The sequence below is a fragment of the Chelonoidis abingdonii genome, chromosome 10, assembly GCF_003597395.2.
Source record: "Chelonoidis abingdonii isolate Lonesome George chromosome 10, CheloAbing_2.0, whole genome shotgun sequence".
Taxonomy (NCBI): domain Eukaryota; kingdom Metazoa; phylum Chordata; order Testudines; family Testudinidae; genus Chelonoidis; species Chelonoidis abingdonii.
This window is the reverse complement of record NC_133778.1, coordinates 4,491,362-4,503,064: the sequence shown is the minus strand read 5'-3', so window position 1 is coordinate 4,503,064 and position 11,703 is coordinate 4,491,362. Positions and strand designations below refer to the sequence as shown.

Sequence of the window (11,703 nt, the reverse complement as noted above, 5' to 3'; positions counted from 1 at the left end):
GACTGCATCGCCACCCGTGCTGATCAGAGCTCCACGCTGGGCAAACAGGAAATGTAATTCAAAAGTTTGCGGGGCTTTTCCTGTTTACCTGCCCGCTGCATCCGAGTTCAGATTGCAGTCCAGAGCGGTCAATGGTGCACTGTGGGATACCGCCCGGAGGCCAATAACGTTGATTTCCGTCCACAATAACCCTAATCCGATATGTTTATATCGATTTTAGCACTACTCCTCTCGTCTGGGAGGAGTACAGAAATCGATATAAAGTGCTCTTTATATCGATATAAAGAGCATTGTAGTGTGGACAGGTACAGCGTTAAATCGATTTAAACGCGTAGTGTAGACCAGGCCTTAGAAACCTGAGCTCCACTGATTTGCAATTAGATTAAGGTTCCTAAGTCACTTTTGAAAATGGGCCTGAAGAGCCTAAATCAACAGAGGCACTTTGGGAAATGTTCCCCAGTGCGATAATAGTGACTGTCAGCTTCCATTTCGAGAGGGAAACATTTCTTGCGGTAGGTTTACATCATTTTCTTTAGAAACTTGTCAGTTGAATACAGCACCCAAAGCAGGTTACAAACTTGAAACACGCTGCCAACATGCATTCAATTCACTTACATGTTGAGGACTAAATATTTCCTCTGGGTAATGCCAGTGAAGAAAATGGAGTTACCCTAGATATTAATCTGGCCCTAGAAGGCTTCTGTCTTCTGAACTGTGTCCCATGAACACAGGCCACTCTGTGCTCACACGTGTGTAGGCAGAACCATCAGAGCTGGGAGCATCTAGCTAGTAAACGCTAAGCCAGGCAGGGCATCAAATAAAAGCTCTCAAACTGCAGCAGAATGTCAGTGTTTTTCACAAAACAAAAAAAGTCCAAGATAAATTAAACAGCTAAACCATGTCCCACTGCTTGGCCCCTTTCTAGAGCCTTCTCGCCTGAGCTAGGGGCCTTGGGCAGGTGCCTACCTGCTCCCAGCAAGTAGCTGGAGCTCAATCCCCATTTAGCTGCTAGTTGGCCTTTGATCTAAGGACCAGGTGACCTGCAGCTATGACCTGAACCCTGGGAGGCAGCTAATTAGTTCCACTGGGAACTTAAAGGACCATCACATCCCCTGACATAAACAAATAGTTCTGGGTTTGGGAAGGAGGCAAGGCAGGGTTGTTCGATTCATCCACCTGTCTAAAAATCTGTGACGTTCCTCCCTGGGGTAACTTCACTGAAGTCAGTGCAGTTATACTAAGAATCCATGTGAACAACTGTGTACAGGGTTATTTTTTTATGTGCCCAATTCAACACTCTCTCCTGCCGACAAACAGCAGCTACCCTGCACACCTTTTAGCGGCACGGCTGTAGCAGCCCATAGCGTAGACATAGCCTAAGTCACATAGTGGTGAATCACACCGCATATATTTTTTGCCACCTGGCCTTGAGAGGTGCTAAGTGCTTCGCAGCATCAGGCCCTTAGCATCCTATATCATTTGGCTTTAAATCACCTTTTAATGAGAAATGCTGGTCACATGCAGACAGAGGGTAAAGTTTTCAAAAGTTCAGGGGCTTATTGGCCTCCATGTTTGTGTTAATTAAATATATGTTGGAAACTTAGTTCAGTGATCAGAAAGGTTTATATCCTGCTGAGAATGTTCCATTGGCCTTAGACACCTACCTCATTTGGACACTTTTTAAAATTTTACCCAGAGTACTTTGCTTTGTAAAGGGGTGACTTTTTGATGTCCTATGAAAGTGCTCAAATTCAATCTGACTTGAGAGGCGGTAACCTTTCACTGGGATCTTGCTGCCTGGAGTAATGAACATTAAAATGTGAGTGAACTGTTTCATGGTGATGGGTGTATGATGTCTATAGGAGGGTAAGGGGAAAAGGATTAGGATAGGCAGAAACTAGCTTTGTTGTGGAGGCTAAGAAACAGAGAGTGCCCTATCTATCTATCTATCTCAGAGCCATGGCATATCAACTTTGTATTTTTGTCATCAAAGTAGTCTTACTGTTGCTTTGCATTTCATTGATTTTACCTCAAACCATAAAGAAAATATTATCCTGGCTTGTCACGCACAAGCAAAGAGTGTAAACAAAAAGCAAATGGTGCGTCCAGCAAAAATAACCTCACAATGAAAGCAAGCCTTCCAATGATTTTTGCATATGAAGGAGACTTAGGGACTTGCTACAGAGCAGAACTTCTTTTAATATTGTGTGCACCATTCCCAAGGACTGCCTTCGTCAAGTGGCTCACACAGACAATTGGGCTGTCATTGGCGGAACCTCTGATCCTTTCATTTAGTGACACGATGAAAAGTGAAACCTCCAGTCATCCACATTTGGGTTTTTGAAGAGTCTCAGCCCTGAGGCGTGTACGGCACCCCCAGTGAAACCTCACAATATCACCTCTGCATTTGTTCCTCTAGGTGCTGAGGTCTTGTGCATCTGTGCCAGAGATCATTGAAATCCTCTTCAACTCCTACTCTCAAGTCCCCATCTCCGAGCAATGGCGGGAGGCTATTCCAGAGGAGATATTTCAGGTAGGAAAGCTCTGGGCTGGTTTATTAGATATGCCTATAGCCAGTGGCGTAGTTTTGCCTCCCAAGACATGGGCTGATGTCCCACAGTGCCTGAGGTGACACTACCATGAGACTTTGAGCACTGCAAGTTCCTTCCCACACCACTCCCACCATCAGAATGGCTGCATCTTCCACCTGCCCTGCACACATGTCAATAACCAGACCAGTGCGAGGCAAGGAAAAATCGAGCCCCTGCTTTTGCACCCAATCACATAGGAGCCTGCTCTAAAAATGAAAAAATAGCCAAATGGCATCCAGGCCAAGTACAGTTTCCAGCGGATGGAGCAAATGGAATAGAGCAACTCCAAAATTAAGATTAAAATATGTTCAAACTGACCTTAAAAAGAAAAGAGAATGTTTACTCTGGGAACATTTTATATAGCCCAGACCTAAGTTTCATCTTTGCAGTTTCACATTCAATTAACGCCATCAGTTCAAAAAGCGTTACTCCTGACTTACACAGGCCTGAGAGCACAAGATGGCCCAAAGTGGGGTAACTGATACGTGCATTTGTGACATCATTTCCCTGCAGGTCCTGCACCGATGACATAGAGAAATGAGTTGCGATGGTCAAAGCAAATCCAAGCATACGAAGTTACAGTCAAAAGGGTCAACAACTGAACGCTTGTTTTGAATGTGCTTTCCAGTTTTCTCCATATTGACAGTCTGTACAAAGCCTGCCTTACTTAGCTCAATGTCCTTTATAAGAGAAAGGCTCAGAATAGCTTTAGTTTTCAGTTTATTTCATTTTTTAAATGTTGGAAAGTAACAAAAATCATGGCAGGGCAGTGCATAGCTGAGAGTAAAGGGAAATACAGCCTGAGTCCTCCAGTCAGTTCTATTTCTGCTGGAGGCAGCATGGTACAATGGGTATGGCACTTGCCTAGGACTCAGGAGACTGGCTGTGCCACTGACCTTCTGCGGAACCTTGCACGAGCCACTCTATGTCCCTTCCCTCCGCTTGTCTAGTTAGACTAAGTGCTGTGGAGTGAGGACTGTCTTGTTTGTACAGCACCGAGCACAATGAGGTCCCAATTTCGATCTGCCTCTCTGAGCATTACTCTACTAGAAATAATAATTGCACACACAAAAACCCTACACTAGAGACCATTAAGGTTGCAAAGTTAAGCATTCAATAGTTAGGCAATGCCTGGGAACTTTAACTCAACCCCTCTTGTACATATGCATTACGATACAGTCTTGATTACATACTAGTTTTTCCACAGGACCCTTGCCAGGCATACCTAGAATAAGATTAATAGCAATCAAAAGTTGTTACCCTCTGATGGCTGTTTGGGAAATAAATAGGTGATCTCAGGTCAGCTACTAGTATGCAGGTTTCCACATCATGAAGCCATTTGGCCTTATGTAGCAGGGGAGCCAAGGACTGAAATCTGAACGACAATCTCGTTCCTAGGAGAGATTCCTCTAGGTCCCAGCTGAGGTTGCATTGGTGTGAAGAGGGGGGGAAGCACTTGCACGTCTATTGCTGTCTCCCTGCCATGGACATACAGAGGCGTATGGCCAAGCATGTCCCTGTCACACGTGCTGAAGTCACCCAACAAAATGTAGATGTTCAGGAAAAATTCAGTGTGAGCTGTTTTGCTGCTGTTTCTGGAAATAAGGTCGTGTCCCTTCCTGGTGAGATTTGTGAGAGAATGCTGAAAAGATGAAGTACTGAAGAGTGAAGACAGCAGAGACAGTGTTAGAACATGAGATACTTATTGCACCTTTGCGGCATTGGCATACAGAAACTCATGGCACCATGATCCCTAGATAAGAACATAAGAACAGCCATACTGGGTCAGACCAAAGGTCCATCTAGCCCAGTCTCCTGTCTTCCAACAGTGGCCAATGCCAGGGGCTCCAGAGGGAATGAACAGAACAGGTAATCAAGTGAAAGCCCAGTTGCCCATTCCCAGCTTCTGGCAAACAGAGGCTAGGGACACCATCCCTGCCCAACCTGGCTAACAGCCATTGATGGACCTATCCTCCATGAATTTATCTAGTTCTTTTTTGAACCCTGTTATAGTTCTAGATAGAAATTTGCACTAGAAATCTCTGGCATATGGTTTTGGGATGACCTATATGAGCAGCTATTATAGCATCTGAGCAGCACACAATCTTTAATGCAGCGAGCCTCACAACAGAGGGGGAACGGATATATAGCAATTGTAAGGGAGTTACCCAGGATCTCACAGGGGGTTCGTGGCAGAGCTGGGAACACAATCCTGGTCTCCAGGCTGCAGTCTTAATCACAAGGCCACCTGTCCTCCTGCTTTCTCTCCTCAAGGCACGCCTACACTACAGTCTAAGACAATCCTGCAGTTCAGCTAGCGATACCTGCACCAGATTTGATCTAGCTAGCAGCAATAAAAACAGCAGTGTAGACACAGGCACAGACTTTTCGTTGTGCCAGGGGGTGCTTGACCCCCGGTTATGTCCCAGACCTTGCCCCCTACTCCACTCTTCCCTCAATGTCACACCCCCGCCCCACTCCAACCCTGCCTCACTCTTCCCGCCCCATTCCGCCCCCTCCCCTGAGCATACCCTCCCTCGCTCCTCCCTCCCAGCCTCCTGCACACCACAAAACAGCTGATTGCAGTGAGAGAGACGGGGAGGCACTGATCCATGGGGCCCATAGTGATCAGGAGACACTTCGGGGGTGGAGGAGAGCTGATGGAGGGATGCCGGTGGGTACTCATCACCCACCATTTTTCCCCATGGGTGCTCCAGGGCTGGAGCACCCACGAAGTTGGTGCATATGAGTGTAGATGCAACAGTGTGAGCTGTACATTCCTGCCCAGGGACTCTGAATATGTACACTTGTTCCACCACATCTTCACAGGCACTACTTTTGCCATGCTAGCTTGATTAAAGCTCACCCAGGTATGCCTACCAACGCTACAATCAAACCTCCAATTTACCTTCAGATGTGCTCTCATCCCCTCTCAGTCCTGCCACCGTGGGACAGTCCCCAAATATTCTGAGTTCACACTTGGCATGGGTCAGGGAAGGAAGGTAAGAGTGGTTCCAAGCCATCGTTACCCCCTTCCCAGTCCCAGGAAGCCACCGCACATCTCTAGCTAGCACCAGCCAGAATTGTTCCCTAGGGACTGTTCCTTCAGCCAGCAAACTGCACTCTGGCCCCTCCCTCTCTAGTCCCCATCATGTCCCCTATTACCTGGAACCCCCTTCCCTACTCCTAGCCAGCCTCAATATGCCCCCTGCCTAAGGAGGCCAGTATCAGAGGGGTAGCCCTGTTAGTCTGTATCCACAAAAACAATGATACAGGGGTATCATTGTTTTTGATACCCCTGAATCAAATACAGGGGTATCAAATATAGGGGTATTTCATGCATCTGAAGAAGTGGGGTTTTTTACCCATGAAAGCTTATGCCCAAATAAATCTGTTAGTCTTTAAGGAGCCACCAGATGCCTCGTTGTTTTTAAGGAGGCCAGGAGGGGCTGGCACAGTGCCCCATACCAGGGTAATCATCAGCTGCCCCTTTATGGCAGCATTTGGTCTCTTTGCACTGCTCCTGTAACCACAGCAGAGATCGAGCATCTGTCGCTTGGTGTATTTGTGAACGGCTTTGAATGGCTGCAGTATGTCCCCGCACTATTTCTATCGCTTCCTTCCACTAACAGAGCTGCTGCCTAGCTCACCAAGCTCAGGCCTGTGTTTTTGGTGTCCTCGGGTCATAAGAGCCAAGATAGCCTCTGTGGGATAAGGCTGAGGTTTACAAAGCACAAACCTGGCCTTTGTCAATCCTTTGAAAACCCCCAGCCTTGTCCCACAGAGTCAATGGGGCCCAAACTCCTTTGAAGACCCAGGGCTACAACATTTAAAATCTCCCCCACCTCCTTCCTTTTCTGGGTGCACATCAAATTGTTAGCGAGGGAGACCAGGCCTCAGCCCAGCTAAAATTTCGCCCTTGTTTGTTTACAACCAGCGGATGGCAGCATATAGGTATGCAGTAATGAGCACTACAATGGCAGTCGCTGATTGCTGCTGCAGCCTTTGATCCTTGTAGATCTACCCCAGCCACACTTGGTAAGAAAAAGAAAAGTGGCATCTAATGGTTGTTCTCTGTGCTTTCTGCTGTTGTTTCTACCAAGGATTAAGCAGCCATCTTAGACACTCCATGTCTCCTGTCCTTCGCGTCAGCACGCTAATGCTTTATGAAGAATTCTGCTGTCAAGTACATTTAAAATCACAAACAAATAAAACTGTTTTCCACAATGAGGTGTTGTACCTGCAGAAATGTTGTGTGTGTCCTTTCGGATGGGAATTACTTTTATAGTTGTGTTTCATCTCAGAGAATCCTACCAATACCTAGACTTCTTAACGTGTGATAATGCTGTTTCAGTAATGCTGTTACCTTACTTAATCTCATCGTGCCAATGATTTTCAGTTTGAAAATACTCTGTTTTGTCTAGCTTATCCAAAAACTGAATTCAAGGTTTACTCTCTCTTGCTTTACAGATGCACCTGCCCTTTTATGAATCTTTTTTCATGCTGACATGCACACCTCGGTGTCTGCAACATTTGTGCCGTTTCACCATTCGGAACCAGTTTGGCAGCAAATGCCACTACCTTATCCCCTCATTACCTGTGCCCAAACCCCTACAAAACTACCTGCTGCTGGAGCCTAAAGGAATACTGCTTTGAGGTGTGGGGGTTTTACTATCTGAGCCTCAGCCGGGTATTACGGTATCTTTTGTGTGCCTTTAGAATTCAGGATCTGTCATTTCCATTATAAATAACTGTTTTTCAGGGATATACACTGTAACTTAAAAATTTGCTTTCAGTTGAAACTTTGTATAGAATGTTTTTTAACCATATTATGTGTTAAGGTTACACTTATTAATTATCTATAAAGGGTTAACAAATGAGTAATAACTGTTATAAGCATATTACAGACATGAGTAGAACATGTTATAAAAACTTAATTGAAGTCAATGAGATTACGCATATGCATAATGTTAAATGGGTGTAAGCATCAGCAGGATCTAACCCGTGTGCAGTCCTAATGATTTCAGTGGTATTACTCCCATGAGTAAAGAAAGCCAAATCTGGCCCTTAATAGAGCCTCTGCTGTAACCTTTGGCAGAATGCTGGCACTGATGGGGATAACCTATAATATAGAAAGGCTTGGCAGAATTCTATTTTTTTTTTATCATTTTGATAGATAATATCAATATTTATTTTTGAGCATTTTTATCAATGTAAATTTTCATGGTTAACCAAATTATGGACTTTAAGCATGTTTTTATCAATTAAAATGTTCAAAGTCGCAGGAAATTATGCAGGGGCAGACAATTAATTAATGACAGTGGCTGATAAGATTCAAAAAGTCAAAGCTTTATAAGCCACTCAAGCACAAATTGTCAACATCACACGTCAAAATATACAAACCCTTAAATCTGGAATGCATCCCTGGTTTTACTATTCATTTGCTAGTCCATTTGTAACAAGCCCAATTCAAAGCTCTAAATCGCTGGACTTTGACTCTAAGAAGTTCTCAAGCAACATTTGTCTTACTTTGCCTAGCTGTAAATTTTGATTATTATCAATGGAAATATTTTTTCATCACTTTGTGTGTGTATGGTGGAATCAGCATTTACTGACATTTGCCAATAAAAATCTAATTCTTCCAAGCCTAAATAGAGACTAGACCCTATTAGCATTTCAATTGTCCTTTAAAGAACAGGCTGCTGGCTGACAGCTGGCTTCTCTACATACACACAAACTTTTTCTTTGATCCCTATATTAAAATTAAAATAGCTCCATCCTACCACAGGCAGCTTGCAATATCTCCAAAGATGCTCTTGGCACCACATATGAGTGCAGCTCTGCTCTGAGCATGTGTCACCATGCACTGACCCTAGTCACATGATGGGCCCCCTCCGATCACACTAACACAGGACAGCTGGGGAGTGTTCGTTTGAAAACTAAGGGAAGACTTTAGGATCCTTTCTAAATCTATATAATATAAATTTAAAATAATAGTGTCCTGACCAAAACATGGAGTGTTAGACTAATGGCAGTTGTGCTCTCTTTAACCCTCTTACATCCAGGCACCGGAGCAGGGATTTTCAAAGGCGTTTTAGGCAGTCAGGAGTCCAGCTCCCAATGAGTTTCATTATTTTATGTCTTACAATGGGAACTGGGCACTAACCTCCCTTAGGATCCTTTCGAAAGCATCCCAGCCTACAGCAAACAAGGCAAAGAAACATTACATTGTGAGTGAAATCCTGGCCCCATTGCCATCAATGGCCAAACTCCCACTGATTTCAGTAGGGCTAGAATTTCACCCAGTAAGTGGGGATAGACTATAGACTCATAGGTCAGAAGGGACCAATATGATGATCTAGTCCAACCTCCGTGTAGAGGAGTGGACTCACCCCTGCGGCACCTCCTGCTGCTGACTTCTGGGAATTAGCTCTTCCAGCTCTGGAGCACCCTCTGCAAGCTGGTGATCTACCCGTCCTCTGGCCCCCCATGTTCCTCCCTGGACCCAGTGCCCTTTTACCTGGGGTGCTGCCCTCTGGCAGTAACCCCTCAGTCTTAGGGTCTCCCCTCCCTAGGAAACCCCCACCCTCTATCCCCACCTCACCTCAGTATAAGACTACTGCCAGTCATCTTCTAGCCACACACCCTGGGGCAGGCTGCAGTATCATCCTACTCATCACTGGCAAGGAGGGTTTGGACCTGCTGACTTGACCTGCCCCTGGGCTGCCCTCTGCAACCCCCAGTATCTTTTAGCCCAGTGCTAGGCTGCAGCTCCCCAGCTCCTCTGCCTTTCCCCAGCCCTGCGCCACACAGGTACCTTATGTCCAGCTCCCTGCAGCCAGGCCTTTCTCCCTCTACAAACAGAGAGAGGGACTGTTTGGGCTTCTGGCTCACAGCCTCTTATAGGGGCCAGCTGGGCCTGACTGGGGCATGGCCACAGCTGAGCCTACTTTCCCCAATCAGCCCAGGCTTCTTGCCCCAACCGCAGCCCTCTCCTGGGCTGTTTTAAGCCCTTCAGGGCAGGAGCAGGGGACCACCCTGCTACACTCCGGTATAACACAAGCCAGAGAACTTGCCAGAATTAATGCCAGTTTGCACTACAACACATCTTCTAGAAAAATATCCAATCTTGAGTTAAAGATTTCCACTGACAGAGAATTCACCACAACCCATGGTAAGTTGGTCCAGTGGTTAATTACCCTAGCTGATAAAAACTAATGCCTTAGAGCAGTGTTTCCCAAACTTGGGACGCCACTTGTGTAAGGAAAGCCCCTGGTGGGCCGAGCAGGTTTGTTTACCTGCAGTGTCCGCAGATCTGGCTGATCACGGCTCCGATTGGCTGCAGTTCGCTGCTCCAGGCCAATGGGAGCTGCTGGAGGCAGCAGCCAGCACATCCCTTGGCCCTCACCACTTTCTGAAGCCCCCTTTGGCCTGGAGCAGCAAACCATGGCCAGTGGGAGCCACGATCAGCTGGACCTGCAGTCGTGGCAGGGAAACAAACCATCCTGGCCTGCCAGGGGCTTTCCCTACACAAGCGGTGTCCCAAGTTTGGGAAACACTACCGTATAAAATCATAGACATGGGATGGAAGGGACCTCGAGAAGTCATCAAGTCCAATCCCCTGTGCTTAGATAGGACCAAGTAAACCTAGATCATCGCTGGCAGGTGTTTGTCCAACCTGTTCTTAAAAACTGCCTTGAGGATGAGATACCACAACCTCCCTTAGAAGCCTGTTCCAGAGCTTAACTACCCTTAGAGATAAAAAGCTTTTCTTAATATCAAACCTAAATTTCCCTTGCTGCAAATTAAGCCCATTATTTCTTGTCCTACTTTCACTGGTCATGGAAAACAACTGATCACCGTCCTCTTTGTAATAGTCCTTACCATATTTGAAGACTGTTACCAGTCTTCATTTCTCAAGACTAAACATACCCAGTTTTTTTTAACCAGTCCTCATAGGTCGGGTTTTTCTAAACCTGTTAACATTTTTGGTGCTTTCCTCTGGACTCTCTCCAATTAGTCCACATCTTTCCTAAAGTGTGTCACCCAGAATTGGACACAGCACTCCAGCTGAGGCCTCAGCAGCGCTAAGTAGAGCAGAACAATTACCTCTGATATCTTACATACAATACTCCTGTTAATACACCCTAGAATATTCACTTTTTTTGCAACTGCATCACATTGTTGACTCATATTCAATTTGTGATCCACTATAACCCCCAGAACCTTGTCAACAATACTACCACCTTGCCAGTTATTCCCCATTTTTGTAGTTGTGCATTTGATTTTTTTCCTTCCGAAGTGAAGCACTTTGCACTTGTCTTTATCTTGACGCTCATCTTGGTGAAATCAGACCAATTTGCCAATTTGTTGAGCTCATTTTGAAGTCTAATCCTGTCGTCTAAAATGCTCACAACCCATCTTGGTATCAGCTGCCAATTTTATAAGTGTGCTCTCCATGCCATTCTCCAAATCATTAATGAAAATACTTAATAGTACTGGACTGACCTCTGCAGGACCCCACTAGATATGTCCTCCCAGTTTGATAGCAAACCATTGATAATTACTCTTTCAGGACAGTTTTTCAACCAGTTCTGCTTCCAACTTATAATAAGTTCATCTAGACATAATTTCCCTAGTCTGTTTATGAGAATGCCATATGGGACTGTGTCAGATGCCTTACTAAAAATGAGGATATATCATATTTAATGCTTCCCCCGCCCCCCCCCCTCCACTAGCCTAATAATCCTGTGAAAGAAGGAAATTAGGCTGGTTTGGCATGACTTGTTCTTGACAATTCCATGCCGGCTATTCCTTGTAATCCTACCATCCTCTAGGTGCTTACAAATTGATCATTTAATTATTTGTTCCAGTATTTTTCCTAATTGCAAAGTTAGGCTGACTGGTCTATACTTCCCTGGGTCCTCTTTGTTCCCCTTTTCAAAGATAGGCACTGTATATGCCCTTCTCCGGTTCTCTGGGACCTCCAGGAGTTCTCAAGATAATTGCTAACCATTCCAAGATTGCAAAAGCTAGCTCCTGAAATACCCGAGGATGAATTTCATCAGGCCCTGACAATTTGAATGCATCTAACTTCTGTAAGTATTCTTTA

At 45.3% G+C, this 11,703-nt stretch overlaps 1 protein-coding gene across 1 annotated transcript in view; it reads left to right on the top strand.

Moving 5' to 3' along the window:
* The window catches only part of ASB18 (ankyrin repeat and SOCS box containing 18), a 53,068-nt gene extending 44,600 nt beyond the window's left edge, over positions 1–8,468 (top strand). The window contains exons 4-5 of the mRNA XM_032800073.2: positions 2,420–2,533; positions 7,062–8,468. Coding sequence (XP_032655964.1) covers positions 2,420–2,533; positions 7,062–7,247 — 300 coding nt within the window. The 3' untranslated portion in view covers positions 7,248–8,468. The remainder of the gene's footprint in view (positions 1–2,419; positions 2,534–7,061) is intronic.
* The last annotated feature ends 3,235 nt before the right edge of the window (positions 8,469–11,703 follow it).